The 19,673-nt window shown below is 50.7% G+C and overlaps 1 protein-coding gene and 1 long non-coding RNA gene across 10 annotated transcripts in view; one reads left to right on the forward strand and one right to left on the reverse strand.

The window, feature by feature from the left end:
• Positions 1–847: 847 nt before the first annotated feature.
• LOC125727698 (uncharacterized) lies at positions 848–2,488 on the forward strand. The gene is made up of 2 exons (XR_007388819.1): positions 848–1,362; positions 1,969–2,488. It is a non-coding gene; the product is annotated as an uncharacterized LOC125727698 (long non-coding RNA).
• A 419-nt stretch (positions 2,489–2,907) lies between these two features.
• The window catches only part of epb41l2 (erythrocyte membrane protein band 4.1 like 2), a 48,505-nt gene continuing 31,739 nt past the window's right edge, over positions 2,908–19,673 (reverse strand). For 2 of the 9 annotated variants that reach the window (XM_049004583.1, XM_049004584.1), the window contains exons 11-22: positions 18,228–18,400; positions 15,916–16,022; positions 12,715–12,774; positions 11,200–11,358; positions 10,275–10,424; positions 9,651–9,704; positions 8,881–9,438; positions 8,108–8,236; positions 7,902–8,000; positions 7,293–7,373; positions 5,383–5,498; positions 2,908–4,041 (exon numbers count right to left, since the gene is read on the reverse strand). In XM_049004583.1, the coding sequence (XP_048860540.1) occupies positions 5,391–5,498; positions 7,293–7,373; positions 7,902–8,000; positions 8,108–8,236; positions 8,881–9,438; positions 9,651–9,704; positions 10,275–10,424; positions 11,200–11,358; positions 12,715–12,774; positions 15,916–16,022; positions 18,228–18,400 (1,678 nt within the window). In that variant the 3' untranslated portion in view covers positions 2,908–4,041; positions 5,383–5,390. Of the gene's footprint in view, positions 4,042–5,382; positions 5,499–7,292; positions 7,374–7,901; positions 8,001–8,107; positions 8,237–8,880; positions 9,439–9,650; positions 9,705–10,274; positions 10,425–11,199; positions 11,359–12,714; positions 12,775–13,394; positions 13,431–15,915; positions 16,023–18,227; positions 18,401–19,673 lie in introns of all 9 variants that reach the window. The other 7 variants (XM_049004585.1, XM_049004587.1, XM_049004588.1 and 4 more) reach the window with 7 other exon arrangements.

The raw sequence follows: 19,673 nt of genomic DNA on the forward strand, positions 1-19,673 counted from the left end.
AAAATAGAAAATGTGTGCTTTTTTTTCCTAGAAAGGTTTCCTGAAATAAGTGCATACAGGACTCACTGTTTCAAGAGACTGACTGCATCAGTACATTTCTCATCCATCCGTCCATCCATCCATCCCAGGGTGTTATGTTGTCTGAAGCCTTTCCCAGGGGCCTGTGGGAAGCAGCCCGTGACCCATAAATCCACACAGCAAAATTAAATTACAGATTAAGATAATTAGGAACATTGCTAAGACACACAACAGAGAGTGTTTACGTGTATAACAATGTTTATTACAATTGCCACAAATGGTTAATGGGTTGTTAAAGGTCTGGAATTTTTAATAATGTGGAGAAGTTTTCTCTGTTTTCCGTTGCAATATCCCTGGGAACACAGAGTAGATGCATTAGCTGCATGTCATATTTCATTGATTATGCAACACCATGCTGTCCATTTGAAGATGTGCAGAGCACTATCAGGCAGGCTGAAGACACCCTCAGGGTCCTCGCACTGAAGGCGTATTCTAAACACAGAAGCTCTGCTTCTTTTTTTAATTATGTACCATTATAAACTATTAGACAGGTGACATTTCCCTTATCCTCTGCTCAAAACTCATCTTGTATGAACATTGAAATTACACAACGAAGCTTCAGATGCTTTAACAAGGCTGCTGTCAGGACAGATAACAGACCCTTTTTCTTGGAAAATTACAATTCATCATGCATCTTCCGAGGCTGATCAAGGTGAAGAACTGTCACAGTATATTAGCATGTTTAATGGAAATTGAAAGACGCCAAATTTAGTCTGTTCTGGGCATTTTAATGAGTACCAGGCAAGAACGCCTGATAACCGTTCACTGGAACCAATCAGAAAAGGCCAAAGATAGAGAGGTCAAATGAGCAGCAGCCTGTCAGTCAAACTTCAACTGTAATTGGATGATGGAGAAAGCAGACAAAATGTAACCCAGAGGCGAGGGGGCTGGATTTGTGAAACCACATAATCACACCTATAGGTTTAATTCATAAATCTTCCAAACGCACGACTCAAAACTTCCTGCAAGGTCAGCAAACGCACCAGTCAGCCTGTTGAGGAGTTAATCTGGGCCTTTGGACCCCAGAGACGGGCTGAGTGAACCATTAACCCATCCGCTGGGAAGCCTCTTTGCAGTCACAGGCTTGTTTAGAAGTGCAAAGTCCAGATGAGGCAGGCTATTTCAGGCCCGGGCGGCCAGCTGGCTCAGTCGGCTACAGAATGTCCAGCATGACCATGTTCCTCAGGGAGGTCCCTGGCTGGTTCCTCCTGCTCGGAATCTTCCTCCCAGTGACTCTGCTCCTGCTCCTGATCATCGCCCACCTACGATGGAAGCTTGCGGAAGGTATGCCTCGAGCCCCACCCGCCCACTGGCGCCGACCCCGTTAAAAGATAATTCTGTATGTTCCCCAGGTTTGACACGCATCATTGTACCTGAACAGCTGAAAAGTTAACCGGCCACCATCTTGCATCAGTGCATGTAAATAAGATGCAGAGTGATGTAATGTGATGTAAAGGTGGGACGGCATGCAATTCAGTGGGACGTTGTCTATGATAGGAAGGTCGCTTGGTTCCCAAGCTTGTCAGAGTGGTTTCAGTTGTGGGGCCCCGAGCCAGGCGTTGGACCCCCAATTGTTTCAGTGACTGTCTGAAATAACATTCTGTCACAATGTATGTCGCTTTGGACAAAATTATCCGTTAAGGTTAAAAAAAAAAAAAAAAAAAAAAGTCTGATGCCAACATCATTTTTTTAATACTAAGTATCATAAGAGCAGAAATATCTGGATCATGTATCCGGTTACCCTTCCCTAACATTATTGACGTTATTACTAATGGCACTCGGGGGGGGTGGGGGGGCACTGACAGCTGAACCTGACTGACAAAGTGTGGTGGTGGAGATCATCTAAAACTTTCCCACAAGGTCACCTTCTCATCTCACCGCCCCTCACAGTGGATGCTGAGCTGGCCAAGGTGCACAATCCCCGCGACACAGCGCTCAGGTTCTGCTACGGACCAGCCCCGACCACGGCAGGACGCAGGGCCGCGGGTAGGACCGGAACCTGAGAAGGACCCCAGCCCCCTAACCCGTCCTGCGGGACATGGGAGGAGCCGGCAGAACGACGGGGAAGGTGGAAAAGCGACGCCTGGCGACGCACCCAGTGGAAGCAGACCTCGCCGGCTTAGGAAGCAGTCAGAGGTTCCAGCAGAGCTTTGCGCTCCAGACGCCCAGCAGAATGGAAAGACCCATTCGTGCTCATCTTTGGATCCGGACTACAGAGGCGAAATGGAAACAGGCCTCGTCTCCATGTCTGCCTTGTACACCAGAAGATGCAGGCAGACTTAGCAATAGGCTACTAGGGACCATGAACTCAGATGAGACTGGATTAAAAGATTTCTCTTAGAAAGTATAGATTCTACCATCGAGTTCCTTTATAAATCACTAATAAAATTTTATTTAAAAGCTTCCAAAATATGGCTAACATCCCTGAAGAGCTTAACTGGGATTTTGGGAAAGACTGGTGGAAAGTCTCTGTGGAAAGTGTAAAATCATTTAATCTAAAAGGGCAATCAATCAAGTCTCTCAGAAAACACAGATGAACCGTGTGCAGGCGCTAGATACACGCTGTATATATCCCTGCCTCTGTGCATGTGTGCTCAGCCAGCTGAACCCTTCATCAGTTTAAGTTTAAGTTTAAGGCCTTTCCAGGAATATGGGAGGGTGTCTCATGAAAGGAAGTCAACTTGAACTTTATCTGGAACACAACTCAAGCCTAATTAAGAGAACAAGCACAGGCTGCTACAGAACAAATCCAGACCACAAGGGAAATGGAAGCAGCTCCAGTATGCAAATGGGGAAGCGGGAGTTACAGATCAACCACAAGCCAGCAGGTAGAGAATAAACAAACCTTTATTTTAAACAGGGGGACACCAAACAGGTGCGGGCAGAAAGGCGGGCGCTTCTCAAGCTGCTAAAAAGCCTAAACAGTGGCTGTACACCCGGTCTGAGAGCTAGCGGACAACGTGACCAGGTCTCGGGAAGGTAGCCAGATCACAGGTAGCGCAATGCTAAAGGGTGGTCTCTCTCAGGTACACCTATAGAAAAACAGGGATTTAAAGGGCCACCGTTCATTGTTTTTGTATACTTTAGTCAAAAAAAAAATATATATTAAAAAGGTCTAAATCGGTATACAGTTTAAGACAGTTTTAAAAGATAGCAAAAAGATCTAGAAATATAAATCTGATTAATGTTGCCAGAAAGTTACAGAAAAGCGAGTTTCCAAGCTGCCTAGAGTTGCCGTTTTTAATCACTTTAGTTTTTCCTCCTTGTTTCGTCGGTTTTGCTCTTGGAGGTAGATGAGAGGCTCCTCCCAGTCGTGGAATGTTTGAAATGGGCCGACTGCATAGTTTGGAGGTCGAGTTGGCATTTAGAGTAGCAGCCCGTGCCACGACGATCCGTCCGTCTGTCTGTCTGTCCGCCTGCCGCTGGTCCCGCGCAGTGGCACGTGCTATAGTCACATGTGCTGGTGGCCCATCCTCCGCCGATGCACGGTTTTGGGATTAAATGACGCAAAGACCGACTCTGAACCAAGGCTGCCGAATTACGTCAACTTCATGAATCCGCAACGATGACATTAATTTTTTTTCTTCTTTTTTAAATGTCGTAGTTTCTCAAAAAAATAATAAACAAAAAAATAACGTATGTACATACTAGGAATGTGACTGCTACTGAACACTAGGGAAAAAACAGGAGAAAAAAAATGACCAGTTTATGAAACCCTAAAAAGATTTTAATAAAAGGTATTTTTCTGCAGAAGCACTACGTAATTAAAACAAGCTACACATGTTAGCTAAGTGGTTCTCTTATGAATGATAAAAATGGAAGTTGTGCAAAGCATGGACATTGGAGCTGGGCCTTGGGAGCCGTCTTTGTCTGGAGGTGTAACCATGGTGTTTCCGGACAGATGATTGGGGGGGATTTCCACTTGGAAAACAACATGAATTCTCGTTGGCTCCATGGTCTCCTCTGCAATGACACAGATAATAGTTATATTCAGATTTGGGCTCATCAGACACTCCCAGACCATCTCGTTTCCTAGGCTTAACAACCACATTACCGTAATGTATAATCACTAATCCTTATTAATTACCAGCAAAAATCATGAGACACACATAGCTTCTTTACAACTGTGACATCCGTGAAATATGCATCGACAGACACTTTCCCAGGGAAATCTTACCTGCTTTCCCTTCCTAGGTCGTCTAAAGGGACTTTCATCCACACTCACAAACCAAGCTGTTCTGTCATTTGTTATATTCCTGTTTGATCGGTAGGTTGTACAGACAGACCTCATTAGTCGACAATGTGAGCACGATGATCCGACATACTGCCACACTGTGGTCAACGGTTTGCCTTTTCAGGTCTCAGGAGTACAGCGCTGGGCTGGCAGACAGGCCAAAACTACAACTTCCAGTCGTTTTAAAACATTTCTTTTGGAAGCGGTAAGATCGTTTACTAGCTAGAGTGCTTTCATCGTAAGGACTTCACGAAAGGGACTGGTGTGAAGGCGAGACAAGGACGACAGAGCGAGGACGGAAAACACGAGGACTTCGGCAAGCAAGTCAACACTTCTCAAAGAACCGACAGATATGCAAAGGTCAGGTATGACGATATCAGCTGTCCAAGCTGAAGTGAACACAGTACCGGAGTCAAAATTCACAGAAGCCCGTCTCAAACACCCTGCCCCATATGAGCAAATCCCTAAGAGCCACGTTGGGGGGAGGGCATCGAGGACGGGCTGTAGGCGGGGCTCCACTCCGTTGCTCGTTAGTGTCATCTCATTAAGCTTCCTGGTATACGGTCCTCATTATAGCCAGCCAGGTTTACCGTTACAGCGGTAATTACACAGCAGCGGCTGCCTTTACGAGCCCCAGCTGGGCTCCATCCGAAGGAAGCATGTATGCCAGAGTAAGAGGGTCCACACGCTACTGTCAGCTTAGCCATTTTAAAGCCTCTCTTAAAGTCATCCCAGAATTCGCAGTAACCATCAAATATACCCGAGTATATACCTCCGCGGACATTATCGCTTCCACGTCACATGACCAGTCAAGGTGTGTGGGATATAAGGATCTGATTAGCTGGTTTGAGGAGGTTCGGCGGAACACAGAGCGCTAGCATGGGAGCTCTTCCAGTAAGGCCTGGCACAGTGCTGGCGGTTTTCGACGTATTCCTGCTACTCAGGCAGGCCAAGGAAGAATCATTTTAATATTAACGCTAAACATGGATATGGCCACGCGCCCATTCTGGGAGAATCAGGCACAGCTGAAGGGAAGGAGTCGGCGCAGGGCTGCAGCTGCGGAGCCTTACCTGGTCGCTCAGTCCTTGCCCTCCTCCATCACCTCGGTCTCTTTATGCACCACCACCCGGGTCACTGACATGTCAGGGTGCTGTTCTTTGGCTTCCTTTATAGCCCGGGCCAACGCCTAGAATCCCACCCAGGAACAGAGGAGAATGCTTTGCGTCAGCTCAGAATTACTGGGGCATTTCATGGCTGCAGAATCATCCGATTCCCCCAAGAGCGGGAACTCTGTGCTTCCATGGAAACGCGGATCCTCTCCGGGCAGTATCACCGACTAGGATGGCAACGGGGGCGGGGTGGAGGGGCTAGGATGGCAACGGGGGCAGGGTGGAGGGGCTAGGATGGCAACGGGGGCAGGGTGGAGGGGCTAGGACGTGACACACCAGCATCCCCAGGGACTGAGACAGTCAGAGGGATTACCGGTTTTGTTTCCGTGTTCGTGATGCTCGTGTCATTTTCTGCTTCTCATTTGATCCAAATTCTAAGAGACAGCCATGCTGCTCATTTAGAACATCTCCTCATTTACTCCTACATGCCCGACACTCGATGCGTTTCTCTTCAGATTTGCTCCATCGCATTTACAGTACGTTTTGTACAAAGCGACGTACACTTGAGAATCAGAAAACAGAATTGGCTGGTGCGCCTGCAGCAGACGGCCTTACCCAACAACCACACGGAGATGACTTACCGTGCCAGCCTTGGGATTCGAACCCACAGTCTTCGCTAAGGTACACACTGTACCCATAAGGGGAATCCTCCCCCTACGCCACAGAGTTGTGTTCATCGTAGCAGTACTGTATGCCTATTTTAAGTCTCATTACAAAGCAAACTCCACGAACTCCCCCAGGCTTATGAAAATCCTCTTAATGCCGTCTTCTCCGGGTAAGGGAGGGGGACGAGAGCCCAGGAAACAATGTTTATTCGCAGTTAACAAGCTACCAGCTTCACACTAAGGGTGTACTCACACTAGGCGGTCTGTACTGTGCCCGAGCACGTTTACCAGTGTGATCACTCTGCACCATGCCTGGGCCCGCTTGAACTCGGTACGCGCCCAGTGTGATCTCTAACTGTGCCCAAACAAGGGAACACAGACACGACGTCGATGATGTGACTGTTACACGCATGTGTACATGTACACTATACATGAGCTGGATCCGGAGGGAACAGATCCGGTAAGCTGTACAGATCAGGTGCCGACATTCAACAAACACGGTGACAAAGGCATCATTTCGGTCTACGGCTGAGGTGCAGTTTTTGCAGGAAATTTGTGCTTGTCCAGGAACAAGTGGATGCAGCACACAAAAACAGTGAGATATTTGGTAAAATATGGAAGTTATACGTGCAGCATGATTAAATGGGAATCGCTCCGTCGCGTACTCGGTAAGCCTATGAGGGCCGTGCGTCAGCGTGCACAAAACGGCTCCGAATAAGCCACAAATCGGGACTCAATCATGGACTCAAGTGTGCTGTGTGAGAACGCTCCTATGCTACCTATGGTTTTCCTCAACACAAAAAGACGCACAGTGATGATGAAGGCGTGCTCAGGCATGGAGGGAGGGAGGGAGAAGAGGGGACAATCGTGCTCAGGCATGGGACAAGACGACTGGGCCAAGTGTGAGCATGCTGTCAAACACCATGTCAGTCTCCCGCCAACTTGCCGGCAGAGGTGGAAGTTTCAGGCCCAGAAAGTAAAAATCCAGGCCAAGATTTTGTTTCAACCAACCTGTTGATCACTATACGACTGTGGCTGTTTATTCTCAACTGGTTGGTTGAAACAAAATCCTGGTCAGGAATCTTACTTTCTGCACCTGAAACTTCCACCTCTGCCTGCCGGTCTGACACAGTGAGACCCCTCCGCCACACTGAAGCCCAGCACAGCACCTGCGAGATCTTCCCACCCGCCGGCCGCAAGTCTCACCTGATCGTGGTCGATATCGGAGTCTCCCGAAATGACGATGCGCTTTTCAATTCTCGTTTCTGAAACCCCACCTTTCAGCGTCTGCGGATGAACAAACGAAAATGGCTGGAACTACTCCTGCTTTTCAGAACTTAATAGATTCACGACTTAATTTTGCAGCTGTTTTGCACGAGTGCCAAGCCTCACGTAATAAATGCTACCCGGCACATGTGGCAGCAAGTGAAGCACCGGAGCCCGACAGAGCAGAGACTCGATTTCGCCAAACAGCTGAGAGCAGTTTGAAGCACAGCGGCACCACGTCACATGCGGCCAGTGGGAGAAGGGGGAGATGGGTGCTCATTGGCAGTCTGTCACCATGTGACTCACTGGCAGGCAAATGCTGAGCCAGGGTGCCCTTCTGTGTCACGCTGACACCAACTCTCGGCTGATCAGCACGCTTGCCGAGCACCACGGTCAGCAGAGTCACTCAAACACCAGATGGAGCTATGGCACTCTGAGCCACGAGGCAGCAAGCTGCAGGCTGTCTGGCTCCAAACTTGATTAATTTTCAGGGGCGGCGAGGGAACGCGAGCGGCTTCCCAGCACGTGGGCGGGCGGATAGACAGTTACCTTGGTGATGTGCGTGGTAGTGGTGGTGCACAGGGACTCCGAGGTGATGGTTTGTGCAGTCATGAGCACACCGGGCTCACCATCCCCGGCGCCGTCTACCTGCAGGGAGCGGGCCCAAAGAACGCTCGGGATCAAGTGCAACACACGAAAAACGCTAAAGGGCGTGATACACTTACGCACCACTAGGCCCTGGTTCAAGCTCCTACCTGCGCAGCCTCGTACGTGATGGTTTTGGTCTCCGTGTGCACGATGGGCACCTCCGTGGTAGAGATCTCCGTCTTCTGGGCAGCGAAGGTGTCAGAGATGGTCACCATTTCTGTCTTTACCACTGGGGGCTGCAGGGGTAGGTGGGGACAGTGATGAACAGGACACACACACACGCACACAAACACACACAAAATGTAAATTAAAATAGAGGACAAAAAGAAGACAACCCAATAATTAAGGAGGAGAAAGTCTTTGGTTGGATGATGCACCCAACTGCATGCAGGAGGAAACAAACAAAAAAAAGGCAGGAACAAACACTGCACCCTCCCTTTGCTACGTCTGCATCCAAAGTAAGATTAGAAAAATAAATATGATGCTTAAAGTTGTGTTCAGGATTTCCGGCAGGCAGGCAGACCGACCGCAGAATCTGTCCTTGGAAGCAGCCACTTCCCGGAATAGTTTGGGGGGGGGGGGCCAGGCAAAGATTAAGATGGGGGGAGGGGGTTAAAGGAGGTTGGGGTGAGACAGTGGTACCAAGTGGGGGGGGGGGGGGAGCGGCAGGAGATGAACCAGCTAGGCTTCTGTCAAGAGGAGCGGTTAAAAAAAAAAAAAAAAAAAACACACACAGGACGAAGAGTGGAATTGACCGACGCTCAAGCAGCGCAGACAGACTGCGCAGGAGCAGCAGGCGGATGGGATGGATGGCAGACGGGTGGGCGGAGCTGAAGTGAACCCGCAGCACGGTCCAGCCACGCAGCATGCGGGGATTTACCTCGGAACAACAAATAACCTGCGGGAGGCCCTCCGTCTCTGCGCGAGATGCGTCCCCGTTCAGCTTGGGCTCCCCTTCGTCCTCTTCATCTTCCTCCACCGACCCCTGGGGTGACTGCATTTCAGGGTGGCCATTCTGGGCTTCGTCTTTCAGGGGCGATTCCTGCTCTTCGGTGGTGGGGCAGGGCGGCGCGGCGGCTGGCTCCGCCTCCAGGGGCTGAGCCTCTACAGCCAGCTCCTCCTCTTCCTCTGGTACCTCTTTGATGTGGTCGATGGATTCGCCGGGGGCCTGAGGGCGGTACTCTGCCTCGTCCTCACTCTCACTGTGGCTGTCTGAAGAGGTGCTACCCCTCTGGGTGACCCCTTCGTCTCCCCTCCCCTCTGCTTCGGCGCCTGTCTTCTCCTCGGGCTCCTTCTCAGTCACAGCAATGGTGACGACAACCTCGGGCACGGTCACCTCCACCTTGGGCGCCTTCCTGACCTCCTTGATGACTACAGTCTCTTCTATTTCAACCTCAGCCTGCTCAAGTGTGTCTGATTTCTGTTTGTCCTCTGCCGTCTACACCAGAGAATAAAATAAATAAAAGGGGGGGGGGGGGAAACACATGGAAAAATACAAACGTAAAAGATATTGCAACCAAAAGAGGATGACAGCAAACGATAACAAAAGCGGAGATGTGAAAAGCCAGGGGTGGGAAGCTGGACGGAAAACATGGCTGAAGGGAATAAGATGGCAGCACAGTGGGGGGAGGGGGGGGGGGCGGCGAGCACCTTGCCGGCATCGCTGCCACTGTAGGACGACCCGTCTGCTCTGGGGAGCGCTTTCTGAGGAACAGAAAATGCAACCAGAGGGACAGTGGTCACACCCACATTCACGGCAAAACCCCAACACCAGGAGACGCATATATAGCACTGCACAGACCCCCCCCCCCCCCCACACGGAAGGGCAGCAAGGGGAATCCCCCACACATCCTCACCGCACATGCTGTTAAACATAAAACACAGGAAAAGCAAGACAGACAGCGGCATTCATGGGTGACCAGTTAACGCCACGTACTTTTACGTCCCAGTCTGAATTTAGTGTTTAATAAAAGAATCTACGTATGAGCTCGTACTGAGACAAGCAGAAGTATTATAAATATTATGCTGTTAGGTGTTTGAAAACTATTTAATAAAACTTTACTTAAAGCTATTCAGAAACGCTGGCTTGTGTAGCACTAATTTAAAACAAAATGACAAGTTTCAGCCAGCCGGTTATATTCGAGATTTTTGTTTGTGTTTATGTCTGAGAAAGGAAGCTCTGAAGACGCAGACGTGGGTGGAGCCCTGAATGGTGGACAATGGGACTCGTGTCAGTGTTCATGTCACGGCGAAGCTCCGTTCACTGAAGGGCACCTCGACAACATGCGCAGCCGCAGGGGGAGACCCTACAGCAATGTCGCCCTCTGCTGCCGACACGCTGGTAGTGCAGGCGGCAGGCAGGCCGGTGGGAACGGCCACCGGGCTCGATAAAACGGAGCTGCTGGGGACCTCCTCTTCAAAGGCCTGGAGTGAGTTAGGGGGTGAGGAGGAGGAGAAACCAAGTTACAGGGAATGTGGAAACATGGCAGGCTTATGAGCGAGGAGGGGAGCTAAAAGAGGAGCGTTGGGACGCGTTATTATGTGTTACGAATCAGTCTACAAGTGACCAAAAACAAGGTCTTAAGTGTTAACCATTTTTAATTATGGAGCAATGGCATGCAGTGTGGCTCTAAGATCAAAGGGCAAACCTCGGAGTCCCATAATAACATTTCACAAGGGAACATCACGGCGTTAAAAGAAGAAAAGAAGAGAGCAGCCTATAGACTACTTAAAAAAAAAAAAAATGACAGAAAGACAGGCATGCGGGACGTCTGACTGAGGCTGACCCACAAAAGCAGCGCAGGCATCAGAAACCGAACGCGGAGATCATGCCAGGCATCTGTAGCGCAACGTGGAGGAAGAGCGAGAACAGCAGGGATTGGAGGAAACATCCGTGAGCAGCACCGAACACAGCTAAACAGTAACAATGCAGCAGAGATCCGACAGGAAGAGGTCTGCGGCTGACCCTGGTGTGACAGCCAGGAATTATGGGCAATAATAAATCCAAAGACGGCAAACCACATGGGGACACCAGTGATGCTTTAGTGAGGCGAGGTGGGGAGGAGAAGAACCAAAAGCGGTGCGATAAAGGAAGTAGAGGAAGGGGGAAGATCCCAACTGCCATACAGACTGCCCGCCACCAGGTCGGCGCCACCGCGACCCCGCTGGGCATGGGCAGAGGGAGATGCAGGACACATACCGCTTGGGCCCGCAGACGTAGGCTGGTGGCGGGACTGGCGGTAAGGCGTTTCTCCCACTGACTGGGCTGCGGCTCGGGGGTGGACTCCATAAAATTGCGCTTTAACTCGCTAATGCTAGCCTGGTGTTTCAAAACATCTTCCTGGGTCTTATCCAGGTCCTGCGACCCACAGCGCAGCAGGGAGGGGTTGGGGAAGGTGGACCGGGGCGCAATAGGGAGAATAATGGACAACAAATGCATTAGCTCATACATAAAAACAAAAATGAATGAAACATAAAAAGGGTAACCATGTCTAACCAGACCCTCAAAACAGATTCGACTTGCCATTTAGACAGGATTCAATTGAAGCACCCTGAACAGCTCCGTTTCATTATTGAAGAATATTACTAATTTCATAGCCAATTAAAAACACTTTATTGCCACTCTGTTTTAATAGGGCCTCAGCGAGACACGGCTCACGTACAGGATTTTCTGTTTAGTTTGATTATGAATCTGCACATCAGAACTGTGGAGTGTGAACAGGCCCACACACAAAGACCCTTTAGATGGGGCGTGAGTGTGATGCTGGCACTGTGGGTTACGACATTTTAAAATGGCCTTCGGAGTGATGAGCAGGCATCCCTCCGCGGCACATCCCTCCGCGGCACATCCCTCCGCGGCACATCCCTCCGCGGCACATCCCTCCGCGGCCGGCGGAGCTGCTTCCCGTGTCCAGCTGGGGTCTTGTCCTCTTCAGGGTCCTGGGGATCTCTTATGCTGCCCCCACCCCTCCCCACATTTCTTTAGTTCTTGTGTTCTTCTTCTTCTCTTCCTTTGCCGGAGTTCTTGACCCCCCATACCCAAACGTTCATCTTAAATCAGGCCTCATAGCAGAACAATTCACTTAATTGGTTGAGCTCAGCTAGGAAGGCAGAAAAGTTGACTCTTGATTGGCTTTGCCCTTTCAGGTGTCTATCTGACCCTCATCATGCTTAGGGCTCACCAGATCATTTCTACTGACTCTACAAGGTCACCACGAGGTTGCCGACGTCCCTTCTGGGGCCGGCTGAAAACGCAGCACTGACACTCCACGTTTCTGATATGCGGGTTCATCGGGTTACTTGAGGTCGGCTGTCAGTTATAAATAACCACAGAGAGGGAGAAAAATGAATGAAGCCACCAAAGCGAGAAATTCTGCTCCGTTAAAGAAATGATATTAGTGAGGTTACATTTCCAGGTAAGAGAACGATTGTAGATCAACAGATTCCATGGACTGGACAGCATCTTGCACACATCAGACTGTAGGCCCCATCACAGCAGACAACCCCCCCAAAACCCAAATCCCTCCCATCACCAGTGACTGACACTCGTGAACAAGCGTGGGATGGGGGGTTGAGCATGCACCCCCCTCGGCTCACATGCAGATCATGCAGCATATCTGAAACACAGAGCCCGAGAGTGCAGACCAGGCCAGGCCAGGACAGGAGGCAGAGAGGTGCATTCTGGGAGCATCCCCAAAGCGGCCTTCATACCAACCTCCAACATTAAATTGCTATGTCTGACATATATATTTTCCCCCTGTACTCTCAACTTGCTCTGTGGAATCAAAAATGGAGTGAGACCATCACGACAGTGGACCAGCAGGCAAACACAAAAAACAACAGGAGCAATGGAAGAAACCCACAGCGGAAAAAAGTGTAATGACAGGGGCACACGGGGAGACTGGCAGGGGTCACACAGCCCCCCCACGAAAACAGTGAAGGGTCCAGGCTTCCAGCAGCGTTCCAACAGCACACTGGCTGGCTGTAATCCAGGGAGGAGCAGTCAGAGCTTGTGCGCCAATCAGATAAACACGATCACAGTCAGATTCTAAATGTGTATGATGACATTTTTCTCAATCTCTGCCTGCTGAGCACATGAGCTGACATAGAAAAGCCTTATTTCATGGCATAAGGATCCAGGTGTGACGGCTTCCTTCAAAGGGCCCACTGCCTCATGCTGCGCTACTGAAGTGCATTCTGGGTGCACAAGCCGCTGTGCCGTGTGCCCGTGTCATTAAAGCCAACGTGACCAAAACACCCCAATGCAACACGCACAAGTCGGGTCCCTCACTGCCCAGCCAAGGAAAAAAAAACAAAACAGGATAAAACACAATACAAAAGAAGCAGTGAAGCCCCACAGGCTGCGGAAATGCATAAACCATTCGATTAATCAACCTTCTGTTGTTGGGAGTCCTCCACGTCTCTGGCAGTCTGTCGCAGCGCAGGGAAGAAAGGGCGTGTTAGCCACACAAGGTCAAAGCCTGTGCTATCCACCACCCCCTCCCCCCGTCACAGAATGGTAGGTGCCCAATGCCGTCGACACTTTCATGCAAGAGAGTGGTAGATGCCCAAAACCGCCAGCGCCCTCACAGACCTCAGTGAGCTCTGCTTGGGTGGCCATGCCTGCTGCGCCGTCGCCAGGCCCCTGCTCCACCTATGTTGGGTCGCATTTTTGGTGGGAGGTGATCGAGTTGGGGGGGGAGGGATGAAATTGAGGTTTGGGATGAAAAAGAACGGTGAAATGGAAAAGAGAGGCCTGTATCCCGGGACACAGACGGCCTGTTTGGTGATGCTCGCCGAGCAACCAATCGCAACGGGGAGTACGGATCATGCAGCAGAGCATCCTGGGTTTGCGGGGCTGAGCGGCTCACTTTCTGTGCATTTCCTGCAACTTGCACTTTACTCGCTGGCGTTTGGAAATGGAGAGTGCAGAGCACGTCTGAAGCGAATCGACCACAAGGGGAGGGTCACAGGCTGGTGATAGGGCTGCCCTGGGATTTCCCTCGTGTATTAAAAAGATACTTCCTATTCACTCAATAGTGACATCGCAAGCAATAATCTGCAGGAGTCAAAGGCTTAAGCCTTCATACGATAATGGAGAACTTTCTGGAAGAAGACTTTAAAGCCTACCGCACATCACATCCAGAATGGTCATCTCACTGCACAACGGGTTACACCGACTAGGTTCGCTTCTAAAGTTGTTTTTAACATTATAAATATTTTTTTATCAACATTTTCTGCCAGAGAATTGAGAAATCGGGTGAAGCAGCTAAAATTATCAAAGGGAGTCAAAATCTGAATGGGGACTAAAAGAGACGCAGAAAGGGACTGGAAACCTTTTTCAGGGAAATACCCGTGCTGGGCTACAGCAAAATGCTGGGGCACACAGAAAACCTTGCGGGGCTTTGGAGAAGGGGGGAGGGGGCAGGCAAACATAAGGGGGTTGGGGGGGCACGCAGGGCCGGCTGGGGGGTGGGGGCGTGGGGTCAGGCGGCGGGGGGTCGCACACGTCCTCCTGCAGGACCGCTGTGGTGTGCCGGGGCACCGCGTGGTACACGGGTATCTCGGGACCCTTGGGCTCCAGGTAGCAGAGGGACAGGGCGAGTGGCAGGGCCAAGCCCAGGGACAGGGGCAGTGACTGCGATGCGGACAGCAGCACAGCGAAGGCCAGCAGCAGGGAGGGCAGCAGCGAGGGAGAGCCGGGCAGCAGGTATGGCCTCAGGCCTGCGGGCACCAGGGAGAGGCAGGCCTCGGGCAGTCCCGAAAAGTCCTCCTCCAGGAGTGAGGACAGCCGCAGGCCAAGGACGGAGAAGCCTGGGGTGGGAGGGGCCTCAGGAGGGGGCACAGGCTCCGCCTCCTCAAGGAAGCCATCCTCCAAGGGGGCAGGGCCAAAAGGACTGGCATGTCCGGGCACGTCCAAGCCATCGGCATGCTCGGAAAAGTACCCAGGGCAAGTGCCCAGGCATTCCCCGTCGAGCTCATCTGCCCAGGGCAGGGGGTCATCCTCCGAGATGTCGGAGGGGACGTCCAGCTCGGAGATGGTGTCCAGGTTGAGTGGGAGGGATGAGATGGAGGAGGAGGAGGGGGAGAGGGGGAACATGAAGATAGACTAGGGGGTGAGAAAAAAAGGGGCCACAATGAAATCCCAAAAGGAGATAAGGATGTGCATGGCAAACCAAAAGAGTGTGAAGGAGGAAAGAGAGAGACACACGCCATTAGTCAGCGAAACACCTGAGGGCGATAGCGCAGCAAAGAGAGTGAGGAAGAGTGGGAGAGAGGGAGAGAGAGAAACGAATGTAAAGAAGAGAAAGCAATACCATTAGTCAGCGAAACAGCAGAGGTCAGTAGCACAGCAGAGAGAAGAGGTAGGGTGGGAAAGAGAGAGAGGGAGAGTAAAGGAGAGAAGCCAACAGGCTGTTGGGGGGAGGGGTGTACTCCTACAGGGCCTGGGGGGAAGGGAGTGGGTGTAATCGGGAGCTTGGCAGCCTTTAAAACAGGCCCATGGCTCATACTCCCCCTCCAAAGCTAAAGCGATGGGCTGATGTGCAATCCATAACATTTCCTGGGGGGGGGGAGCGATCTGACTGTGAACGCGAGCGCTGAAGCTGCAGGCAGGAGGCCAGGCAAACACCCTGCGATCCAGGAGGGGCTTCCAGCTGGACCGCGAACGCCGTGCTGCTAGGACAGTCTTACTCACGGTTTTCACCGTTTGCATCCATATTGGCAGTTTATATACCAAATCAGCTTTCCAGTGAAGCACGGTTTCACTGTCGCGCAGTGGAGTCAAGCTGGCCTTCCAGAATATCCCACTCGTCACCACTGTCAAAGCTAAAACAGACGCTGGTATTCCCTTCCAGCGCTGATGACATGCCGTACCTGTGGGGAGGAACATGCGCGATGCCCACAAATCCCTCACCTTGGAGTCCGAGGAGAGCTCCAGGGCAGGGTCCCGGCCGTTCTTCGCCCCAGGGGTCAGGCCCTGGCCGGGGGCGCCGGACTGGTCATCCATGCCAAGCCCAGGAGCTAGTACAGGGATGGGAAAACTGCAGGTTAACTCCCTGCAAATTCATGGAGAAAAGTACCTTCAGGTGTAATTCCCTAAATAACCAGGAGATGGTGCTGTAGCACTGTACAGCCTCACCCAATTCACCAGAAAGTGTTACAATGACTGGGGAGTAAATGCACGGATTAGCTTTTCGCTTACTGTTAAAAGATGTTATTAATCAGAAGCTCCCATTGTGCAGAGCAGCAACAATTTTAGATTAGAAGTGGCCCAGGTGGTAGATATTTCAAACGTTTCAAAACTGTATGTGTATATATATAGATAAGAGAAAGTTTTAGTCAGGTAGCAGAGTCAGCCAGAATGCAGGATCCCTGGAGTAGCTTAATCTGCTTACTGTTTCGTATGCTTACACCATCAGCTGAAGGGTTTGAACCCACAACCTTCAGGACACTGACACAGATCCCTAACCTGCTGAGCTGCATGTCACCTAAATACACAGACAGAGTCTCTGACCTGACAGCAGCAGAATGGTCATGACTTGGAGCTGCGAGACAGTCCAAGTGGAAGCTGGGGCAGCCCCACGTACCCGGACCTAAACTGCGGTCCCAGCCCCCACTGCAACATAACACCATAAAGCGTAATAAGCAGGACTAAAGGGAATCTAAAAAGGAGACCGAGTGCCACACGCTAATCTGAAATTAGGCCAGGCACTAACGCAATCATGAGTAATTTTAGCCACCCATCAGCACTGCGGGCAGATTTTGTTTGGTCCGTTAGCCAGCTGCTGCAGCCCTGACACCACAATTGGTGTCCACCACCTTGCCACCCTGATGTTTATGTGGTCTGCCTTTATTTGCACCGACTTCTTCTCCATCCATAACCATATTATATTCCTCACTTCAGACCCCAGTAGCTGGGTAGTCGGTGAAACTGCATACCTGCTCTGCACCAATCCAGGGAGGTCACTCCAAGCCCACTGGTAAAAACCAGATAGGCTCTCAGGCCAATAAAATATAATCTAAAGCAGATGCTGCCAAATATAACTCAGCCAATCGTCATTTCTGAAAACCTTCCGCAAGGCACTGTGATTGGCTTTTTTGTGTGTTATCATTTTTCGGGCTGAACGCGGCTCCCTGTAAGCCGCTCTCTGCTGTACACTCGGCACATACACATTCCAGGTTGCCCATAAAAAATCCTTCCTTCCCTAACAAAAGGAAACAGATGTTGGATCCATTTCCTGTGTCCCACTGTCATACAGAGGGAACGGTCCAGTTCTCAGTACTCGCAGTGACCATGGGGGGGGGGGGGGGGGGGGGGGGGGTCACAGTCTGTAACACGAGAACTGCCAGAGGATTAACACCAACGTGCGACCTGGTAGAGCCTGGCCAAAGATGCCCTCTGGACAAAACTGCTTGCGTGTCAGATGTCAGTCAGGCGACACGAAAAACAGGGACGGACCCAGAAATACCCTCTAGCGAGAGACAAAGAGCACCTACGACAATGGGGGTGGCCCCGCAGAGTCATGCAGAGGGCAGACGTTTCACCCAAAGCTGATCCACGGCTTTATGCTCTCCCACATTTATGTAGAACATCAACCAACCAGAAAGGTTTGTTTTGCGTGCCACGCCTATGCAAAGTTTGGAAATAAGCCTGAAACATTATACAGAAGAATATCACTAATTAACGATGTTAAAGCGATTCACCCAGGCCTTTAAAAACAATTACTCAATGTTATCGTGCATAATTCGATATCATGGGGATAAAACGACACATTGAAGCAAATGAAAGAGATACCACATCTAGAATCTGTTTATACATCCCAAAATCCACAGCAGTGCCACATGAAGTATAAATAAAAAAATATATCACTCAGGCACACCTGAAGTCACGAGCGTTTCATCTGAAAGTTTCATCAGTCTTCCTCTGAGATGAACTTTCCTTTCACCTTCTATTTACACTCGTGCGGGTAGTGCCCGCTTCCCAAACAAACTTCCCCCTATAGACGCACGTTTTAATCCATGAGTGTAAAAGATGGCAGTGGGTTTTTTTTTTTAAAAGTGCCAATTTGCCCGCACTTAGGCCTCTGCGGATTCTGTTACCGTGGGAAACAGGAATCGCCAGGGCTCATTCCCAACCGGACACGTCAAAGCGAATGTTTGGCTGTGCAAATGAACCAATACGTAGCGGCAGAAGTGAGGCGGCGTGACCTTTAACCCCGGACTCACCTCCGTCCAGACTGCGGGACAGCCTCTTGCTGGAGCACCGCTCAAAGTGGGGGGCGGGCCTGTCGATGAGCGTACTGGCCTCCCGAGTTTGGGCCTGTGTGCGGCCGCTGTAGCGGAACTTGGAGCCCAGGGTGAGAAAACGGGCCTTGGGGGGCTGCTCCGGAGTCACCAGCCTTTGGGGGAAGCAGACGAGGGCCGGCACGTTTTAGCACGTTAGCACCGGAAGCTCAGCAAAGCGGCAGGTGACTTTTCAGGGCATAAAGGTGCCCACCAGCTTGAGACACAGATGCTCTGCAATGCCTGATCATAAGTTTGCTCACTAACTACTACAGCATCGACTTCGAAACAGATACAGGACCCAGATGCAGTACACTTTACCGATCGCTGGCTGTTTACCTCGATCCTGCACTCCACTCTCTCAAGGTGATTTTTTTTGTGTTTTACACCTAAGATACGACTCTTTTAGTCTGTATTAATTAGACGCCCATGATTAGCTTTAATCCTCCCGAACGGGTCACTCTGAAGAGTGCAGGCAGAGGGCGTAGTCACAGGACAGCGGGTGTGCGTACGTGAATCTTTGTTTGTCTGGTGGGTGGGGGCGTGCAGTTCCCATGGCCGCAGGGCAAACAAGGGTACGAAAGCCAGGGAATATGAGGCAGCCCTAAGGGTCGTCAGGGGTGGGACTTGAGACTGAGTTATTTCCCCCATAGAAAAAACACCCCACCCACAGCGGGGCTCGGGGTGTGAGGGGGCGGTCCCAGAGGACAGGATCCACCTCTCCGTCACTTCCAGGCACGCGTCACCCTGACATCATCCCTTAAGCGCGTCTCAAAGGCAACCCTAATCAAGCCCTTTGGCTCACAGAACAACAGGCTAGGGAATTAAAAAGCAAATTATCGGTGGTTTTTTTTCCCCTTTTTCTTCACTGGGTGGAGGATATCGAAAAAAGAGCCAAGAGCTTTAATTCAAACCTGACAGTTTAATGGAAGGAAATATGAGTTACCTCAACACGCACAAAAGGACTGGAATACGAGGGCAGAATACGGGGAGTATTAGTGGTTAGACTGAACTTGGGATTTCATTTGTATCTGTTAAGGCCGCAGTTTCACTTCAACACTGGGCCAAGATAAACAGCAGAGATTAAGTACAGAGGATCTCTGCTACAAATGTGGTTCCAATTTAGCGTGGGTCAGCACTCTTCGTACGCCCAGTCAGAGCGTGTCTGAACCAGGTGGTGGGTGTCCGATGTCCTGCCGTTAAACCTGAGGGCTGATAATCGCATTAAATGATGACAGAACCAGTTGGGGGTAGGCAGGCACGGGAGAGTGCGGGAGTCGGGTTGGTGGAAGGTCATGCTGATCATCCTTCATTCAGTGCTGGATCTCTCTCGCCACACCATAGGGACACTCAACTTATGGCTTGGGGATGATAAAAGGACACCACAAG

Source organism: Brienomyrus brachyistius, unplaced genomic scaffold (assembly GCF_023856365.1).
Source record: "Brienomyrus brachyistius isolate T26 unplaced genomic scaffold, BBRACH_0.4 scaffold112, whole genome shotgun sequence".
NCBI lineage: Eukaryota > Metazoa > Chordata > Actinopteri > Osteoglossiformes > Mormyridae > Brienomyrus > Brienomyrus brachyistius.